The 22,050-nt window shown below is 44.9% G+C and overlaps 1 protein-coding gene across 1 annotated transcript; it reads right to left on the bottom strand.

The window, feature by feature from the left end:
• Positions 1-381: 381 nt before the first annotated feature.
• LOC138520232 (olfactory receptor class A-like protein 1) lies at positions 382-1,308 on the bottom strand. Its single transcript, XM_069632698.1, has one exon. The coding sequence runs from the start codon at positions 1,306-1,308 to the stop codon at positions 382-384; it is 927 nt and encodes a 308-aa protein (XP_069488799.1).
• Between the last annotated feature and the right edge of the window lie 20,742 nt (positions 1,309-22,050).

Below are 22,050 nucleotides of genomic sequence, written 5' to 3'. Positions count from 1 at the left end.
ATGGCGCTACGGGAACTCGTAGTAGGGCGGACGGGTCCGCCGCGAATAACGCTGGCGTAAACCCACTCCGCCAGGGTCGTAATGAGGCCCCATGTAAGTTTAAAAACTTAGTATCCATAATTCAATTTTTAAGGCATAGATGGTCCTCACAGTACCTGCGGTCCTACATTTTGTAGAGACTCTTAACTCTATGCTGGACAAGAATTGCACGTTTGTAGGTGCAATAACAGTGCTTCATAGAATGCTGCAAGAGTCAACCTCCCAGTGCTTCTGTGGTGGGAGAACACAGGTGACCCAGCATCATTGCACTATGGCAGGGGACGGAAACCCGCGGCGATTGAGATGTTTTGGAATATAGCTTCTACGACTCTTCACCAGTGACTATGCTGGCTGGGACTGATTGGAATAGGACTCCAAAACACCTTGAGAGGCAAAGGTGGCAGACCCCTGTACTACGGTGACATGACTGGTATCATTTCCTTCACTCGGTAGCTTCCGGCTGAAATGCTGGATGGCTCGCAGGACCTTCTGGTTGAAAAATACAATGACCAACGGGAAGACAGAGGCATAGCACACAGACAGGAAGAAGCGGACATCCGAAGTGAAGGTGACAATGTTCTTAGTCGAGGTGCTCTGGTAACAAAATATGAAGGCATCAATTCCGAAGAAAAAGACGTAGAGGCTCACCAGGGTGCTCACCGTCTTCGAAGCCCTCGCCTCGGCAGAAAGCGGCCGGGATCTTTCTGAGCTCCTTATGCCCTTGACCTGCTTCCCATGCTTGTACAAGGTGTATAATATGGCACAGCTGGCGATGCTCATCCCGACCACAAACACAAGATCTCTGGCGAAGAGAGTCAATGTCTGACTGAGTGACGATGAGTAACTTTGCAAAATGACAATACAGTAACTGACACGGTAAGCGTATTCCAGGTTAGTTACGTTGGTGTCGGACACTGCAAAAAGCAAGGGTGTGATGCACATTGTGGCATTAACCATCAAGAGAAGAACAATGAGCGGGCCTGCGTAGACTTGGAGCCGCACTTTGACGTGCATGCAGGTGGCTGTGCTTGACAGGAGTGTAACGCACTGGAAGCAGCTGAGGAAACAGGTCAAGCAGATGGACATGGCGCGGGAGACACGCGACACATAAACGAGAAGCCCACAATGCACATCACTAAAAACATTGGGCAGTCCAAAAATGTAGAGGGAGTTGGGAAGTCCTCTGGTCAAGGCCATCACAAAGTTGGCGACCGCCAGGTTCAGAAGAATCACCTCCGATGTGATGAGGCCCCGTTCCTGGTACGCCATGCAGGAGAAAATGGCCACGAGTGCGGCATTTCCCACAACACCTAACGCACTTGTTAGTAGAAACGCAGTTCCTCTGATGACTTGGAAAGGGTCCATAACTTGATGTTCATTCCCAGGGTTTCACCTAAATAATATAAGATGAAATTAATGTTCAAGGCAAAATGCTTTATTATTTCAATGTACATATGCATTGCATTGTCTCATAATCACTCATAGGCAGGGCTTTAAGTGGGCCACTACACGAAAAGGCATTTTTTTCTACAGCCTGAAGCTCTCGCTCGTGTGCGAGAGCTTCAGGCTTCAGAAAAAAATGTCTTTAAGCTATAATGGTGGCGCCGCACCTGCGAGGCATCCCTTTAATCAAGGGATGCACGTGGGCCGGCGCCACCATTATGGAGAAACGTGAGGCCGCTGGAAGCAGAGGCCTTGTTTTCTAAATACTGAAGCTCCCGCGGATTCGCGGGAGTTTCACTCTTTAGGAAAAAGGCCTCTGCTTCCAGTGGCCTCACCCTTTCAGCCTTAATGGTGATGCTGCCCCTCCCCAGCTGGCGAGGGACAGCACCACCATTAAGGCTGAATAGGCGAGGCGCTGTCCCCTGCCAGGTTAGCCTATAGAAAATAAATGCAGAGATCAGCACCCTCTTCCCCATAGGGGAGAGGGTGCTAATCTCTACAAAAGGCTGCCTGGCAAGGGTGCCAGTAGCCCATTGAGCCGGGGCTCGTCAAGGGGGCGTGGCCCAACGGCCCATCAAGACCCCGTTGTTAGACCACGCCCCCTCGATGGGCCCCGGCTGGATTTGTAGTGCCACTTAAGGCACTGCTCATAGGGACATTTACCATGTTCCTCAACTTGGATATTTCAATCATTTGGAAGCGAAATCCGCCCAGGTTGATACAATTTAGAGACTCTAAGAAAATCTGCATTGCCATTAGATGACATCTGTGGATCCACAGCGAAAAAAAGACTAACGTCATCTCCAGGAATCTGTTACGGCAGATATTCTGCTTCTTTTCCCCACCAAATGTTTGAATCAAAGTTTGAATTGAGCCTTACTTTTTAAACTCCTGTGGAATTTAGTCAGATCTCTTTGGATTTGGTGCTCCTTAAATAAATATTATAGGCGACCATATGATGTAGTCTGCACCCGATATTCTGTTTTTTCTCGTGAACAATAGCGACCAAACCACCATTTCCTGCAATGCAAGTTCACATTTTGGCTGGTCTCTTCCCTAAAGAAATGAATTTGACTCTGCAGCTGGGGGTCTTTTAATAAACACCAGTGCATATGTGTTTAGTGTTTATTCATCTGCAAAGTCAGGGAATCCCCAGTAGGGCACATATCACAATCTGGGGCAATCAACATATTGGTGATGGGGGACATACCCCAAATATCTCAAATGGAAACTGACAATTGTCAGTGTGCCCTGTCAACGCAACATTATACCCCAATCAGCAGACCACAGTGTTGAAAGGTTTTGGGATTAATGAGAGGGCGTCCCAGGAGGATAGCTCAGTGGCAACGTACTCGCATTGCAAGCAAGACGACACGAAGCAACACAGGTTCCAGTCCGCTCTTCGAAACCTCTAGGTATTTAAGTGCGTTATAAATACGCAACAAACTCCTGTAATACCGCCTTGATTCCCCTGGGCTGTGTGAGCGCTTTAAAAATGCAAAAATAGAAAGAATAAAGAGAGATAATGGCATTCTGCTTAAGAAATGCATTCTTCAAAAACGCCCCACCTTGATGCTTTATGGAAAATGCACCAATAGGGCCTTATACAATGTGTTTCAAAAAAGCTCCACGGATTCCCAGACAAACATAAGGTTTGGAAATGTTCATTGCTACATGAAGGTCCAGCCGAAACTACAAAAGAAGATGAATATTTCTCACCCAACAAAAACACTTTTCCGAAAGTACAAAAAAAAACTCCTGGGCATAAAAGATGCAATGAACAAGAAACCTGTATGGCACTATTTTTACAGTTAGGTTGTTTTTATGGATGAAACCTCCTTTTTAACCTACAATGACATCTATGCAAAAGATCCTTTGAGGCACCATAAGAGCCAACATAAGACTAGGCCTACTGTTTGGCACTGTTGACCATCAAGATAACACATCAAATTATAGCGTTCCCTATGCAAAGTACAGGATGTTACAAGTCACATAAGAAAAGAATATGGGAAAACAAACCAAGCTCTTAAGTAGTCTTCACACAAAAATGTAGTTACCGTCAATGCATTCTAAACTAAACTCAACTAAACTGCAACCAAAACTATAATGAAACACGCAACATAAACTAGTCCAACATAAAAGTTAAGAAAAACATTTAAGCTACACTGTCGGTTCAACCAAACTGAACATTACAAATCTGAATGAAACTTAAATATAGGCCAAACTACATTTTAAACAGAAATGTCAGAGTAAAGTATAATGTAAACGATTTCTTTTTAAATTGACATAAAATTTAGAGTAAAGTTGAATGTAAGCTAAACTAAATAAGACTATAAGTAAAACTTTATGAAAAACTTCAAAGTAGATTTGAATTTAAACAAAACGAAACCTTAAGCAAACTTTTACATGAACTTGAATGAAAACTAAACTAAAATGTGGGCAAAATGTAAAGGAAAATATTTGTGAACGCAGATAAACTTGCATTTAGTAGCAATTAAAAAAATAAAAAAATATTCACTTAACCCACAGAAAACTTTAAAGCAAAAGTTAATGTAAATTAAACTCACTGATTTGTTGGCAAGACTTTAACGTACATTATAATATAAACTAAATAGAAAGAATTGCTACACAAACCATCGACGTAAATATGCATCTGAACTAAACAAAACAAAACTTTAGGCAAAACCTTAAAATACATTGAACAGCCTCATTTTCATTGAGGTTTCAAATGGAAAGAATTATTAATAACAGGTGGAGCCAGGCCCTCAGAAAAATAAAAGCAAAAAGGAAAATAAAATTGTTTGCTTGATGTTGAAATAAACCATAAACTAAATTTAAAGCAACATTTAAAATCACACATATTGAAAATAAAATTAAACCCCAAACAGTGATTTAAATCAAACTTTCATGGGAATTTAAAAACAATATTTCGACTTATCTTTAAACTCCAATGAACTTTATTCTAATATTAGTCTCATTGACTCTGGTGTGAGACAAAACCAGAAACCTGCCAAAGGATTTTCTTTCTCATTTTGAAAATGATTTTTAAATCAAATAACATATTTAGAATTGTAATCGATTTCATCGGTTCATGGTGCTGTCTGTATCTGGGTAGGATTATGGAACAGCCCTGGCACCACCTGACACTTTTTGGGATTTCCTTCACCTAAACCCAGCCTGACCATTATTTTTATGTAACTATGAATCAGGGCCTGGGTTTACTTAATTCTTGGAACTATGGAATTATGTATGGAGAACCAGAATACATGCAATCGCTCTATCACTGTAACATTAACTGATATGCACACCGATCACGGCACAGGTGAGTGTTAGCATGTAGGTTTATTAATAAATGGTCTTTTATGCATGAGATGCCAGTGTATAACCATTTCAATCTCATTAATATGTATTCGACAATTGAGAAGCATATTCAAATATTACTTGCACAGAGAGTAGGAAGCATCCAGGAGCTCTGCTCAGAGATTGTTTCTGGCCGTCAGTTTAAGAGTAGATGAGGTTAGTAGTCCAAAAGGGGATGAGAGTTAAGAGTGTTGAGATGACGGGTTGGACACTCACAAAATAACGAAGGAGCAAAATCTCTTTAAGGAGATCCGACTTACAGTTGATTGATGCTTTTTGGAAAATGTCTAGTTTACATTATATCCTTGCATGATCGCAGAGTGGAGTGGATTAGTTTATAGAATGCGAAAGAACGTTCCTTCCCAATTGAAGCTGACTAGTCTATGCTGTTTCTATTTTGCCTATTTGAACAACAAGTCTTCCCCGTTCCTACATAAGGAACCATGCCAGATGCTTTAATGTCCTTATTGGAGACCAACATAATTCCTCTCTTCTGTCTCACAAGTAGGGGTCTATATTCTGGCGATCACCAGTGTTGCACCCTTACCGTCAAGGAGGACGAGTGAGTTTCAGCAAAGTCCTGATGGGAACTTTCTTTCTGTGCACATGGGACGACCACCTGAAATTCTGAAAATCCATAAGGAAAGTGGTTATTCAGCTGAGAAGAGCTTGAGACCAGCACAAAAACCTCAACCAACAAATTCCCCCTCAGGAACATGGACTAGACATAACCTCCTCTTACTATTTACACAGACACATGGCAAACCAACACACAAGTTAACAGCCAAGGAGCACAGGTGGTTGGACTGATTCAGGATAGCCTCTCCACGCCACATAAAACAATACAATGACATGCGTCGTGCATTCTTTTCCTCCAGAGATCAAAACATTAAATACCACTAGTAAGTAAACCTGACAAAATGTATTATGCGCTTGCCTGAAAGAATCTGGAATGAAGCACTTCATAAACCATCAGATCGACGAATGGTAGATTTGACCGAATTCAGTCACTAATATTAGTTTGCATTTTGCCGATCAAATTGAGGCTGAAAATACCGTACATGAAGAGCGGGGGTGGGAGGGGTGGCCCCCGCTGCCCATGTTTGCTATCTTCAGCCTCGGGGTTGTGGGGGTTTCCCCCACATCCTTAACATTGGCGGCAGGAGACAGAAATTGCTCTGGCCCCTGTTATCAATGAACGGTTAAAACGGGGGCTTGAGCAGTTGCACTGCGGGCTGTCCACCTGTGAACAAAGCATTCGCGGGCAGAAAACCCACATCCCTTTTTCCATAGACTTGATTAAATCTCAGCAGTTAAGGGGTTATATTATTAGTGGCACTGTCGTATTTTTAACCTACCATGCTTTAGTAGATGTAAATGCTCTAAATAGAAAATAACTCGGACAACTGTACCTACCACTTGACTAGTGACCATCTGACACCTCATATGGTCCCTGATCCCCCAGATACATAGAGGACCCTCAGTGCCTTGCTTGTGCATTAGAAACCCGACATATTATACAAGAACAGTGGGCAAATTCCAAGTCGTGCCAACTTTCTTTAGCGTTACAGAAACATTTAATAATAATTTAGCATTTATATAGCGCTACGAACCCTCGGGCACCTGAGCGCTGCTTATTATTGCCCACGGTGTGTGGTGCTCATTTATCGACCTCGGAAGGATGAAAGGCTGAGTTGGCACTGCTGGGATTTCTGCATAGATGTCAAAGCGAGCCCTCTACTCACTGTGCTATTGGACCGGCGACCTTGCCTGATTTTAAAACTGGATTTACACAATGTCAAACTTTCTTTGCAGAAAATAACATAACATACAACAAAATAATGACAGTGATCATTTCGACAGGAACATTTTCTTTTTAATTAATTTCAATTGATAATGCTGATGTTTTTGTTGGGTTTTTGTAATTATAATTTAAAAATACACCAGACTCCTGTAGGTGGGTTAACTTTGGAAGTGTGGGAATTACACAGTGTATGTTTGAAGTGAAAAATGCGGTCAAAAACAGTTAAAAGAAAGGTGATGTTTTTACTGGCGATTAATTTGGTGGGTACCCCAACGTTCCAGGTTAGAACACTGATTTGTTTGCTCGTGGGATAAAACGTCACATCAGTTTTTTTGCCATTTTTTAAACCAAAACATGCAGCGCCAGGCCACGCTCCACACCCTCATCTCCCACGAACCCCCTTCTATGGGTGAGTTTGTTTGAAAAAAGATCAATTTCCTTTCTGGGAAAGCTGCTTGTGAGGACTTGGAATGACGGCAGTTATGGTTGTGTTTCCAGGACCCTCAGTGTGTTGAGGGCCTGATCACTAACCCAGTACATCTCGTGGATGTAGGCCCCATGGATGACCAATATTATTTCAACTTCCTTTCTTCTCCTTCTCCAGAGTTCTGGCCAATCTGTCATAGCCCCTCCTTTTCCTCCTTCATCCCTGTGACGTGTTCTTCCTCTTCCCCCTTTAAGGTCGTCCCTCGTTTAAGGAGGACTGTCCTTATTCACTCTACAGCATCTCCCCCGTGCTTATCATCTCTGCGGGTCAACCGTTCCTTCTTCTTTCTGGTGGTGCTCGGGGTATTTGTCTTGGCTTTTCTTTGCTCCATTGTCTATTTCCCCATATGCCCGTCTCTCAGTTCAGGAGCGTTCTCTGGGACCACCTCTTCCTTCCCTTCCATCTATTTCCCGTCCTTCTTTAACGGTTCTCGTTTCTTGGTCTCTGCTGCTCTCCTACATTGTTCTCTCCTGCATCTGCACACTGGACATGAGGTCTCACCTTCCCCTTCCTGTCCCCTTTCAGCTCTCCTTCCCCTTTCGCCCCATTGCCACCTCCTTCTTGCATCCTCATCTCACACTATTTCATAATCTCTCTGTGACCCTCATCTTCTATTGTGATCTTTGCTAGATCACCTAGCCGACCTTGTGCTATTTCCTTGAGCGCTCTTCCTCTTGTTTCCTTATCGCTGGTGTTTCTTTCTCTTTATTTTCTTTGTTCTACTGCAGCTCTCTGATCCTTCTGCCCGACCCTTATTTTCACTGCTTCTTCCTTATTCTACCCTTGAGGGTACCCGCGTTTGCTCTAGGCTTTGCTTGCGCCTTATTGCCACAATGTGTTTTGGTTCTAGCGATGCTTCACCAGGCTGCGATGGGTCCACGGATTCTGGTGGATCGCTGATTGATGGCACCTTTGTACTGTAGTGTGTGGACAGAGGAGGATCTTCCATTTCTTGGAGTGATGACGTGGGGTGTTTTATGCACTATGCATTTCTCACTTTGCTCTCCTTTTGTTCTATTGGATGTGTGTGCTCTCCTTGGTGCCCTCTAGATGTGTGCACTCTCCTTGGCATTCTCAAATGTGCACTCTCTCTGGTGTCTTCTGGCTGTGGCTCCCTTTGGTGTCCTCTGTCTGTGTGCTCTCTCTAGCATCTTACGGCCGTGCGCTCCCTTTGCCCTCTTGTAGACAAGCAGCTGTACTCATCTGCGGGAGATCCCGCCACCCTACCTCCTGTCTATTGGAGACATGAGACTGTGCCGTGTTTGACACCAGCCGTCGTGCCAATACTGCAGCAAATGTTTGGAAGAAGGTACCCACTAAGAGAACCTTATTGAATGTACCCCCAAAGTAACGATAGCCTGCTGGAGGAACTCCGTGAAGGAATATGAGAAAGAACAAAGAAGAGGAGCTAGTGGCGTCATAAGAAAGTGTGAACAGCGTCTCGAGATACTGGCTCAAGATGATGAATAGAACCTGAACACCAATGACGAAGAACGGATCGATGAACTCTCAAGTGTAAAAAACAGAAGATGACATGTGCACGAAGTACTGCAGAAAACAAATGTTCAGTAAAAGTACAGATGCTGCAACGCAAGGTAGATGAAGTCATCATAGAAGCTGACTATAGGTAGTGAGTAGAACACTGGCGAAGCCGCCATTGTACAGAAACTGGACATTGGTATCATGAATTAAGTAAGATAGGAACCCATGAAGCAGGAATGGAAAACTGTTGCAGCAAGAATAATAAGCTCATGGAGCTGCGTGGCGAGACTGCCTGGTCTAAAGTCAAGTTTCTAGAAGGCGAGGTCAGCTATCTACACTGAAGAAGGACGAATGTGCAGAGGATGAACCTTCTCAGCTTAAGGTGCAAGAAGAATACAAAGGATGCCATGCTTTAATTCATTTAGAGCTTTTAAAACCTGCAGAATGGACCAAATTGTGGTCTCCTGTCACGTGAGCCAAGGATGGAAATAGATCTTGGAGTCCCAGACACAATAGCGAGTGCCCACACTCCCATGCATTCCCAAAGATGAGAATACTCTACAAGGCCAAGTACAAAGACAATTTAATGGCAGTGGCAGAAGGCATGGATATGAGAGATGCTAGGCTAATTAGGTGGTGAGGTAGCTTCATGTCCTATCTCCCTGCACCTTGGTCTCAGCTTAGGTGCTGCCTAATAAATCGAATGTTCCAGACATGGCAGAAGCGTGCCAACGAATAGTATTAGTCTGTATAACGAAGGACCTCATAGTTTGAGGACCAATCAGAAACTATGTATCTAATGTTTCTGAAATGACATATTTATAGAGGTAGTCATAAGTTGTCCACCTGATAACGGGCAGCCAATAACAATCCTAGCTCCTATAGAAATGTATACTTAGATGTTTCCCTTAACCAATCTCAACCCTTGATATGTGTTTCAGTATTGCCATATAGTTTGACATCACTCTGACTCATATTGCACTATAAGAAACGTATTTTGGTTAAAGATCCTTGAGAGACTGAGCGTCCATCCATTGATGTTTGGTGGAACCTCCCTGATTTAGACACTTGTCAATAAAACAGAACTTGCCATATTCTTGAGTTTGTCCAGTTATTTGGACTAATAATTATTCTGGTGTAATCCCATCCATTACCATATGCATGTTCCTAAGGCCATATGCTCACTCTCTTGGATATGTGCACGCTCCTTGGTGTCTATTGGATTGCGCACTCTCTTTGATGTCAATTAAATGTGTACACGCTCATTGGCGTCTTCTGGAAGCGTGCACTCTCTTTGGCATCTTCTGGATGCATGCGCTCTTTAGCAGCCCTTGGATGTGTGGAGGCTAATTTCTCTTTACTTTGGCAACTGTATCCTTTTGGCTTCCAGATGGGCAGAGGACCTTGTTGGCTGTCGCTAGTGGTCGACAGCGGCCTGTCTTTAGTATGGCAGGTTGCTGTCTCAATGATTTATGGCTTTTTCTGTTTGTGCGCGCGGAATGCCGTCTATGTGTGCAGCGGACTGCCATGTGGAACGCCGGACTGCCATTTCGATACTATGCGACAGATGGCCATCTCAAGTGCAGTGGACTAACATCTTTGAATGTGCCGTGGATTGCTGTATTTGGCGGAGCAGCGGGTTGCTGTTTTTATGTAGGAGGAGACAGCTGGCTGAAATGCCCACATAGTGGAGGACGCAGAGAGCCCCTGGTGGCTGTGGAGGAGGAGTGCAGCTAACTTGCTTCTGGAATGTAGAAGGAGTGCAGGTAATGTAGGGTTTCCTTCTATTTATAGTTATTTTTTTTTCTCTTGGCTGCTTGTGAGCGCCGCAAATATCTGTTCGGGTATGGGTAGGCAGAGATGCGGCACAGTGCAATGGGCAGTGGAGTGCCTTGCCCGTTTTAGGAACAGTATTGTGTGGCCTCAGCACCTGCGTCGGGGGGCCAGCGGGCCGTCATTAGAGTGGCAAATGCTGAAATGGGTGGTGGCAAATGCTGAAATGGGTGGTGGTGGGCCATACCCATGTTGGAGGTAGCTCTGCTCCTTTTTCTGTTTTTTCGGCACCGGGTTGTGGCAGGTTGTGTGCTGAGGGCCCCCCAGAGGGTTCCCAGCTCTGTGCCGTGCAGAGGTCTACTTCTTCTGCAGGAGACCGTGGGTCAGCCGCTATTCGGCGTCGCTCCCTTTTCTTCTATTTATTTTCATGTATATCATTTGGCCCTTTTGCTTGTTAAGGAGTTGGGAACATGGGATCTTTCCTTGCTCATTGCCAGTTGTTATGGTTGTGTGGACAGGCCCCTCAGGGTGTTGAGGGACCAATCACCAACCGTGTAAACCTCCTGGATGTAGGCCCCATGGATGGGACGGAGACAAATATTATTTCAACCTTCTTTATTCCCCCTCTCCAGAGTTCTGCCCGGTCTCTCAAAGCCCCTCCTTTTCCTCCCTTATCCCTGTGACATGTCCTTCCTCTTCCTTCTTTAAGGTCGTCTCTCCTTTAAGGAGGACTGTCCTTAGTCACTCTACAACAACGTCTATATATGGAGGGTGACAGAGAACAAATGCCTTATCATATCATATCATAAGGGAAGAAACAGCAGCAGGAGCAGAATGGACAAATCTGCCCACAGTGCCTACCATTGAAACGGTTCAGCCGCCAGGTGCCTGCAGCTCGCCAGATGTTTTGGACTACAATTCCCATTAACCCTCACCATTGACTATGCTATCTTGGACTGACAGGAGGTGTAGTCCATAATAGTTGGCCAGTTAAGTAGGATTATAAAGAACTTTGGAAAGAAGGTTTTTGAGCAGACCATTTTATGAACGAAATTATTAAGTTTATATGACCAGGTATGCGAGAATATGTCATGCCATACACCTGACTCAACGCAGCATCACATACCGGAATAAAAGGCAATACATTAAAGTCAAAAACGATGTCACCACCACGTACTTACCGCTGAACATAATATTCAGCACAGGAGCGTACACAATTATGATATCAATTTTAATTTAGAGGGATGGCCATTTCAAAATCTAAACAGAGCTCTTCAAATGATCCTCAACCCTGACCTGCAGCACCTGCTGCTGTTGCAGTACTGGGGGAAATGCCCAGTGCTACTGTTGGTAGTCACTGGATCTCAGTCCCGTACTGCAGGGTGCCATGCTACACCAGTACGGAGACTCTGATATCGCTCTGTCAATGCACCTCATTCCAGAATGTGCCAGCCCCTGATATTCCAGCACTGACACCACATACAGCTCCTCTAATGCACCTCAGCACTGCTATGCAGCACTACTGTTGAGTCACAGGTGCATCTCGTCAGCTGCCCTCCAACCTAACCTGCAGGACACCCCTGCTGTTCCAGTACTGAACTACACACATCCCCACCAAAGGAACTCCACGCCCCCTGCCGTGCCAGTTCCTAACACAGCTCTTCCAATGCACCTCAACCTTGCTTTACAGTAGCGTTTCCATTTATTTTGTTTCAATTAAAGCATTGAAACGTCTCAAGCCCAACCATGTTGAATTGAATGACCATATACATTATTACAGAATGCCACTCAAAAAAGCCCTTGCATGCTCCCCTTTCGTCATTGCTTTAATGATCTACACTCTACAAACACTTCAGAATCCGGTTATATTACCATGACACCTTGTTCTTTAGTTTTCTCTCCATGTCCTATTACCACGTGGACGGTGGAAACTAGCTCCCAGAAGACCACTGAGTGAAATGTCACTCCCAAGTTTGTATCTCCTGACATGCACCTGGGATTTTTGCTTACCTGGAATAACTCATATTTTGAAATGTCTGATTTGTGTGTAAAGATCCTACTCTGTGTGTGTTTACGGATTTTGTTTTAGTATAGCCTTACAGACGATGGAAAAGTCGTTATCGCAGGATAATGCCCTAGCTGCAAGTTATGGCCCGAGGTGAAGCAGAGAACCACACGTTGGGAAAGGATAATTATCCCAAGCAATAATGACCCCTGCCGAAATAGTAATACGTGTTTTTAAATGAAGGCACTGAAGTAAAAATGTGTAGTTTAATAGTAACTAAAGTAAATAGCAAACTGTGTGAGTCTATTAAATGAGATTTCAGTTTCCACTATTTAAATAACATCCTTGTCCTGTTAATGTTAATGGTAAAGGATATTTGTACCGCGCACTATCACCACTGGGGTGGTTGACTGGTGCTCTGGCGGCTCTGAAAGGAAGGAGGGTGGCCTAAAAAATTAAGAGGTTTAGGGCGCGATTCATAGAATTTTTTTGCATGGTTCTAATTGACTGTGCACTGCTGAAAAGAGACTTTGCACTGCTGAAAAGTGACTTTGCACTGCTGAAAAGAGACTTTGCACTGCTGAAAAGTGACTTTGCCCTGCCGGCCCAAACCCGGATTCATGGAACTGTGGAAAGTGTATTTTTGCAGTGCAAAGTACAAAATGAACTTTGCACTGCAAAAATACACTTTGCACAGTTGCATGAATCAGGGGTTTGTGCCAGCCGTGCAAAGCTCCCTTGAACCGGGCAAGGAATTCCATGAATCAGGCCTTTGATGCCAAACTTGGTTGAACTGAAGCAGGTTTATCGTGAACTTGCCTTCGGTGCAAACCAAAAGGAAATGGCTTCTCTAGTCTAGGAGGAAGTTAAAGCATTTGCCCATGTGTTCGCTTTCTCCTTGGTGCGATACATTGGATGTTGCAGAGAAAAGAAGGTCCTCCCTCAGAGGTAGTGTCCTGTTGAGAGACCTGATGGCAGGAGTGTGCATTGTTATTTTCCAGTCTGCATTGGAAGTGAGAATGTTGTGGATGTTCTGCACTCCACACTGAACATTCTGATTGGCTGAGAGGGGACCAATAGTGATCTCCGTGTGCTACTTACAACACTGAAAATTGCAACACATGAACGTGAACTTGACAAAACAAGTTGCAGTAGTTTTTACACTAAAGAAGGCAGAATTTCATTTAAATAGCAGTGGTATCCTTGGAAAGTGCGCCCTCTGCTGGCTGCCAGGCACCAAGAGGAACCTCCATGGATGTTTCAAGCATCCTTACCTGAGACTTAGGCGAGCTGCCTGCCTGAGCTCCTGGCCTCTCAGGGTAGTGTATGTAGAGACTGATCCTGTGGGCTGCCTCTGGTCTCGTTTCACGGTATTTATAAGCTGGTGGCATCCCACCAGCCCCCCAGTCCCAAAATGCGAAGTCATTATAGAAATTCGAGCCACTGGGGCTCGGTCTGAAGTGTGCTCCCTCTGGGTAATTGATACGCAGAAGACAGTGTGTCACGTACAATAGTGTTTTTAATTAATGATGTCGGCTTTGACCAAGACCTGTTGTGTGGTTTATGGGGCTAAAACAAGAAATCGAACTAAATCCGCTCATGTCTGATTCTCCAAATACCACATGAATCCATGCATCCCATAGTACAGAGTGGAGTGGTTTCTACACATTACATTAAACACTGGGCTTTGTTCCGAAAGGGTTTGCATTTTCAGGTCCAGAGTGCACCATCGACTGCGCGGATCTTGCAGAAAATAGGCGCCTCACAATTGCATGTGCAATACTTTACAGACGAAAAGGACCTGACGCTCCAAAAAGTCTATAAACAAGCTTAAACTATAACAAGTGACCTTAAAACATTACAACTTGTTTTCTTAAATATCCCTAGAACTGTGCAGCAAGTGAGCGAAATTCGAGGACAAAGGTTTAAAAGAGGTAAATATGTTTTTAGGTATTACCGCATGGACCCGACCCCATTTCTGAATGATTGAAATGGGGTCAGTATTTTTTCCGGCGCCTGGCAATGGGCAATTACCGGGTCCGCCGGGGCTGTAATGCCTGCTAATTGCCCATTGCCGGGTGTCGGAAAGAAAATTACTCCGGTGGCAGCCGTGCCGTTTTTCCTGGCACGGCTACCACCGGACTCCTAATGAGGCCCAATGTTGCTCTTATTACCGCCAGCCGGCATATGTCAGCAGAATCTGCTTAACCTTCCCATATGGTCCAGTTGAGGAAGCCTGGCAAGGATATGGGGCTGCATTACAAGTTGCCTGGTACACAGTAAAAGTGCTGATAATAACACTTACAACTACAACTTTGCCAGTCGGTGTGAAGGATTTACCTCCTGCTTAGAGCTGGAGGTAAAACTGACCCCCACTTGTAGAAAACTGCCTGTATTACCGGCACAGTAATACCGTTGCCGGTAATAGCAGCAAAATCCCACCATGGATTGTCCTATGGGGCTCCATAGAATGGGCATTTACTGCCCGTACTGGCACTTATCAATCTGCCAGAAATTCCGTCAGACCAAGTGCCGGTAACAGCAATTTCGTTTGCTGGTATCCTGGCGGTAATGCCGCCAGGATCCCGGCAAACATGTAATGAGGCCCAGGATCTTTTGTTATATGCATTTCTGCTGCGTCCCCTTGTATTAAGCCATCAGCGGACAAAGGGGTGGATGGATGCTACAGGGCCTGCGTGCTGTGACCCATCACTGACTACTTGGTCTTCACTGCTGGAGGGCATCGCTAGTGTCTCCAGTGATTTTAAGGCACGGACATCCAACACCCAATGGTAAATTAGTCCAGAAGAATCAGTGTCACTACTTTATAAAGAAATCTCTAATGGAGGGTCATGTCCCAAGTGCCCTGAAGGGAGCGCTGGTGAAACCCCTATTAAAGAAACCCAACTCAGACCCTACAGTTCTAAAAAACTATCGTCCAGTTGGCAACTTATGTTGGCCGACTAAAATCTTAGAAAAAGTGGTCTGTAATCAATTTCAGCAGTTTGTAGATAGTAAAGGTCTCCTGGACGAATGCCAGCCGGGGTTTCGTCCCAATCATGGAACTGAGACCGCCCTATTGGCGGTCCAGGATGATCTACTAGAAGCTGCAGATAGGGGAGGCTCCACAAGATTGTTGATGCTGGACCTCTCTGTGCCGTTTGATACGATTGACCATAAGATCATTCTTCAATGCATTGGAAAAATCGGGAGAGCCTCAATAGTAGTGGTGGACTGGTTTGGCTCTTTATTGTAGGCTAGAACCCAGCAGGTGACATTAGGAGCCTTCCTCTCAGAGCTACTATGGTTGAGATGCGGAGTCCCCCAAGGCTCGGCGCTCTCACCATTGATTTTTAATCTTTATATTCGCCCACTATTTGATATACTGAGGAAACATGGACTAAGATTCCACTCCTACGCCGACGACACGCAGATCTACGTGGAGATGGAGAACCTGCCTGAAAGGATTGACCTGTGCATGCAAGACATTAAAAATTGGATGGCATGTAACCAGCTGCAGCTCAATGCAGCTAAAACAGAGGTAATACTATTCGGATCAGGTTAAAAAAGGAGAGGTGAAGAACAAAATATAACACCGCAGATTCTGGGTGAAGAAATTCTGTTCTCAAAGAAAGTGAGAAACTTTGGGCCTCATTATGACCCTGGCGCTAAGTGTTTAACAGCGCCGTAAAAGGCTGCAGTGCCGTTAAACACTTAGCCCCTAATTACGAGGTCCCTTTGCGGGACCCGACCTTAACGGCTGGTTTTACCAGCCGTTAAAGTAGGGTGCCGCAAAGGGACCTTGGTGCTAAGTACGGTGCCACAATTTGCGGCACCGTACTTAGCGCCTTCCCCATTCCCATTGAGCCCTATGGGGCAAAAATGGGAACGGGGAAGGGCCCATGGTGCATGGGGAATTACCACCCCGCCAACCTTGGAATGGGGCGGTAATTCCGCCATTCACCATGGCGGACCCCGGCATGGACCTTGGTGCTAATAGCACCATGCTTTAGCGCCGGAGTCGTAATGAGGCCCATTGAGTGCATATGGCAGCAAAACCTGGGCAGTGAATCCCAGGTTGGGGCCAAAGTAAAGGCTGTGTACTACTCCCTGTGTATGCTTAGGAACGTGCTCCCCTTCGTGGCAACCGAAGACCACTCAGTGGTCATAGGGGTTTTGACCAATTCTCATCTTGACTACTGCAACAGTCTGATGACTGATAAGAGGGATCCCAGCGAAACAGATGATGAGACTCTAGAGGGCCCAGAATGCGGCAGTTAGGTTAATTGCCCATCTTGGGAAAAGGGACCATGTCTCAGCGTCACGTATAGCTCTCCATTGGCACATGTGGAGGACAGAGTTAGGTTCAAGGTGGCGTGTCTTATGTATAGATGTTTCTATGACCTTGCACCAAAATGCCCGAGCACTAGAATCCACCACTATCAGCCAACCAGAGATCTCCGGTCTGGAGACAAACCTTTGATGGGTATACCCCGGGCTAAACTGACCTCGAAGGGAGACAGGAGTTTCTCCGTGTTCGGCCCAAAGATATGGAACCAGTTACCAACTGCCATCCGGTCATGCCCATATTTAAGTGAGCCAAAGAGGTATGGCCGAAAACAGCGTTCTTCAGTTAAAGGTTGAACTATAGTTAACATCTGCACCCGAATGCAGTTCAGTCTGCCTGGTGCGCACAAGAAATAGTCAAAATCAAAATCAAAATCATGTTACCTGCGAATGTCTTTACCTTCTAATGACTGAATTGAGCTTTAGTGCTCTGGTTCTATGATTTGAGGCCCACCTGCTTGACCCGCCTGCCTGACCCGCCTTGCATGGTCCACCTTCTGCTGAGAGTTTTGGGAGTGGTGCGAGGGAGAGTCGGACTCGGGCAGCCCCTCAAGCTGTTGAGCGTGCCTCGCCCAGCAACTCATTAACTTCTGATACTCTGAGATCCTAAGAATTATCAGGCTTTAGGATTTAATGCAAAGGTTTGGTGTTTTATACCCTGGATTACTGTTTTTGGCTCATATTAATAGGCTATTATATGTTAGTTTGCACAGCTATAATATTCACATTTTTAAAAGGACAATTTTAATTGTATCTGATTTTAGTATTTGGTACTGTTTATGATCATTGTGCAATTCTGGAAGTATACAGGAAGTATATTGCACTTCGCACTTGGCACTTCAGCTGCCAAGCGCAGTCATTCAATCTGCTCTTTCCACAGTTTAAGTGGCTTGCCTCATTTTGCAGTTTAGTCCTCAGTATAAAGTTTGCTAATACACTGTGACTGACTGTACTGTGATTGTATTGATTAATTATACTGTGGGCCTCATCACGAGTTTGGCGGTACCCCTTAAATGCGGTGGTAGCGCTGTTAGCGCCACATTTAAGGGTCTGCCAAATCATGGCTCCGGCTGATTTCCCCCCAGCTCTGAGCTGGGGGGAAACCCGCAGAGAATTTGCCGATTTTCGGCACGTTTACTGCCAGCAGGAAATCCACCGGCGGTAAAAGCACGAAATTTCCCCATTGAGCCCAATGGGGAATTCCCGAATGGCTCAATGGGATATGGGCAATACCCGTTCCGCCAAACCCGTGATCCGGTGCTAATAGCGCCGGTGGGTTTGGTGGTAGGGCTAATAACGCCAGCACTGTTAACGCCGGCGTTACCGCCCAACTCGTGATGAGGCCCTTTATCTGGTATCTTAATTTATTTTCTTTTTTTGCATTTTACTTTAAAGTGCTAGCTACCTTGTTGCTTTTTATGCCTTAAGTATGACTAAGAGGAAAGCTGTAACATCTTCTCGTAATAGTGGGGCTGTCTAAATATCTGCCACTTGTTCTACTCGTATTGATGAGGCTAACGATATGATTAGCCAGATTGCTAACTTGTTGTACGACATTAGCTCGCAATGCCCTCCGGGGAACAAAAAGATTCCGGATATTACGAAAGAGGAGAACGAGGTTCCTGGGGAGTGAGTACTTGAGGGGAGGGACGAGTGCAAATTGTGTGGCTGCTGCTCATGAGGAGTTCCTTCTATAGTTTAATTGGCAGACCCCCCTGCATGGCAACGTTCAATTGAGAGATGTGCACCTGCTACAAATAGCAATGAGGAAATGCCTAGGAAGACACGTGTAAATGTAAAGTCTACAGCAACCACATGCCTCACTTGTTGAGGTTGGGAAAATTCTACCGGGTAATGAGGTCCAGAATGCTCCAAATCAGCCAGAAGTTAAACCTTTAATATTCAGGTAGAACTTAACAAGCTAGTTCCTTTACCATCTCTAGGTGAGAATAAGCGCCGGCCCACTTCTCCTCCTATTGCTTATCCTTCTGAGTCATTAACACACATTAGTACCCGGCGCGCGCTGTGCACCGGGAATACTACATGTGGATTGGCTCTTTTCTGAGCCATACCACATGGTATTCCCATGTACGTTGGTGCGTGCCGGGTACTCTGTTCCCGGCGAGGGGCGTGGCAGCCCCATAGCCAATGAGGAGGCTCGAAATGGGGCAATCCCCATTCCGAGCCTCCCAATGGCTGGAGGCTGCCTTCGTCCCCTGCCGGGAACTTAGGTAATTATTTTTTTCCTCCACCCCCCACCCCTGCAAACTATCCCCTACCACCCTCCCAACCTCACGTACCTTCTTTTTTCTTCTTTTCTTGGGAGCGAACGTGCTGGAAACACTTCTGTTCCCAGTGCACTTGCTCCCGATGGCCGCCATGCAAAGGGAAAACAGACTACGTTTTCCCTTTCCCGGCTGCCATTTTTTTCACTTTTTTTTTTCTTTCTATTTCGAAACACGCCAGCGTGTCGAAACAGAAAAAAATTCCACTAGTACCCCGGTCTACTGGGCCGGGGTACTAATGGCTATAAGACCCTCGGCGGCAGGCAAATACCGCCCACGGTAATGTCCCCGGGGCTTTGTTAAGGCCCCGGGGGCATTAACTGGGGCGGTATTGGCCCACCGCCAAGGTTCTTATTGCCACAATAGGTTCTTACCACTATTAGAGCCGCTGACTATTGTTGAGCAGGGGGTTCCCCAAAGTGGAACATTTTTAGAGGAGTGGGAAACAGGAGGATGATGTAATCAAAAGCATGAAGTGCAAGCAGAGGCGTTGCTGGGGGGGACCTAGGGGGGTTATAGCCAGCCCAGAGTCCCGAAATTAGCGTAGCCCCAGATCTTTTCCAGACGTAGCAACACCCCTGAGTGCAAGTCTACTCAGGGTGACGTGCTTTTATGCAAGGGGTGTAATGAACTTCCAACCTTGAGGACTTCCCTGGAGGCATATGACCACTCTCTCGGACAAAACATCAGAGATATTAAGGAAATGCTTCTAAGCTTGCACGGTATTGTGAGTGTAATAAGATCATCCGATCGTCGATCTCGGACACCAACGGTAAAAACCGTAGAAGTTGTAAACACCGCTAAAACGTCCCACTTTTATTCAGGTGTACATTCTTGCTTCGAGAACGTTCAAATAAACGAGGGCACTTATAATCATGATGGTAACAACAAATTATCGGAAGTTATACAGACCTATGAGGCAAGGAATCGCTTGAGGAACGACCCGAGGTTACGCCAGGGGCCACGATCATTCAACAGCAGACCTAGTCTAATTTCCTCGAGTCCGATGCATCGATTGATTCTGTCTTTTTTTTTAAGTGAATGTTCCTAAGTTGAAGAACCACACTTATAAAGATGCCGAGGTTAGTTTGACGAACAGGGTAATCCATTGGCTAAGGGCAGAGCGAGGTTGTTACTCCATCATCACATCAGACGCTGTAGCTTGTGCTAGATTCCTAGGACCACGTTGTAGGGATGCCTTTAGAGTTTATCTGGCTAATAAGGAACCTGTGGATGGAAATTAGTATTTCTGGAATTAACTTGACTAAAACAGTTGAGCAAGTAGCCTGACAACATCTATTTACCTATTTTCTTGCTGGCATTCTGGGGGTTATTGTCCATTCAGCGTCATGTGGAAAGCCAAGGAGAAAGTTGTACCCCAGGGTATGTTAGTGGCATGTAACCAGATTCTGGTAACAGGATCTGGTTCCCTCCCAACCCTCCCTCAAGATTAAGGTACTGAACCCAACACAGCCCTACCAAAGGAGTTCACCCTTGACCTCCACTTCTCTGTTATGCCATTACGAACGTATTCAAATCCCAATGCAGCTTCTTCAATGCATCCCAACCCTGCCCCTATGCAGCATTGCTATTGCCTTTGATTTAATTTAGTACTAGCAGAAGTACACGTTCTCCAAATGGGTTCTGCAGACAGATATGGTAACACTGAGCCTGTAGGCCGCTGTTCCGATTAGCTTATCGCTTGATGTGCTTTGCGCCCTGAACTAAACTGCACTGAGAATGGGCGTGTGTGGCTGGGTGACATACCCCAAAGCAGACGTGGGGGGAAGGTGAGAGTTGGTGTGCTACTGCATATTAGGACCACCTGTGCTCTCTCCTCACCTGTCGCCTTACCATGGCCCGGTGCAGTTTATTGTGGTGAAAATATCTTGGAAACGTGCACCCTAAGGCCTGGACCTCGAGTATTGTTCCTTGTGTCCGGATCGGTCCTTCCACGACCGCATTGATGTTTCGTCAATTTCAGGCAACCGTCTCATGTGAAGGTGCTGAAATCCGGGGAAAGTGGTGGGGTGTGCAAATGTCATGTAACCAGTAATTTTCCTGAGGTTCCTAACAGGTAACTATGTAAAATATGCAGATTAGTGGAAACATGGTAAATTGCATAGGGAACAAGGCTTTGCCACAAATCCTTAAAGAACCAAAGGGGGAGGTCACATGGGAAAGTACTTGGATTGTTTAAGTACTCATGAACTAAGAAAGATGTGGAGAAAGGAGAGGTTCAGTCAGGTAACCAGTTACAACATCATATTTTAATATTAATCAAACAACATTATAAAATTGTATAATACATTCACATAAAATCACCCTTAAAAATCATTGAATTCAATAGTAATGCAAAATAGTTGTATCAAAATTGTTGAGAAAATATCTATTACTAATTGGAATCATGCATGCCCATCTCTGTGTTAATATATTTCATTGAATGATGGAGATGCTTTTGCAACAAGTACTAATGGCAAAAAAAGTGCTAAGTGCCAAAGTACTAAGTGCCAACTGTAGATATAGAATGTTAAAGTATCATAAATGTTACAGTTTCGGCAACAAGATTTTGTCTAGTTCGTTAAATTGAACTGATGGTCGCCTTCATCAGGGCGCACTGTAGAGTACAAATCACTTCGAAGACATACTGGTACAACAATTTATACATAATTTGTAAATGGCCCAGTAGATCTCAAAGATGAAACGTTGAATTGTTCCAAAATTGAATGCAGGTCTCATTTCTAATAAGAGCATTAACCCATAGTAAAAACATTTAAAACAACAAATGTAATACAACAAAGGAAGAAAAAAAAGGGAAAAAGGACATAGTTAGAATAAAAACACTGACTGAACCCCAAACAAACAACACATCTAAGCACAAAATAAATAAAACATGGATAAAGGGATTATCAGTGTACACCATTGCATGTTCACCTACATTAATACACAAGTGGCGGAGGAAACCTTTGTATTTTAAACGCAGCCCAACCAGGAAAAAGGTGAAAACCAATTTACATCTGAGGAG

The sequence above is a fragment of the Ambystoma mexicanum genome, chromosome 13 (assembly GCF_040938575.1).
Source record: "Ambystoma mexicanum isolate Mex_15411 chromosome 13, UKY_AmexF1_1, whole genome shotgun sequence".
NCBI lineage: Eukaryota > Metazoa > Chordata > Amphibia > Caudata > Ambystomatidae > Ambystoma > Ambystoma mexicanum.
The sequence above is the reverse complement of the archived record's forward strand: the minus strand, read 5'-3'. Positions and strand labels throughout refer to the sequence as shown.

Coding starts and splice junctions, on each gene's coding strand:
- LOC138520232 (XM_069632698.1), bottom strand. CDS start 1,308: ATGGCGTACCAGGAACGGGGCCTCATCACATCGGAGGTGATTCTTCTG.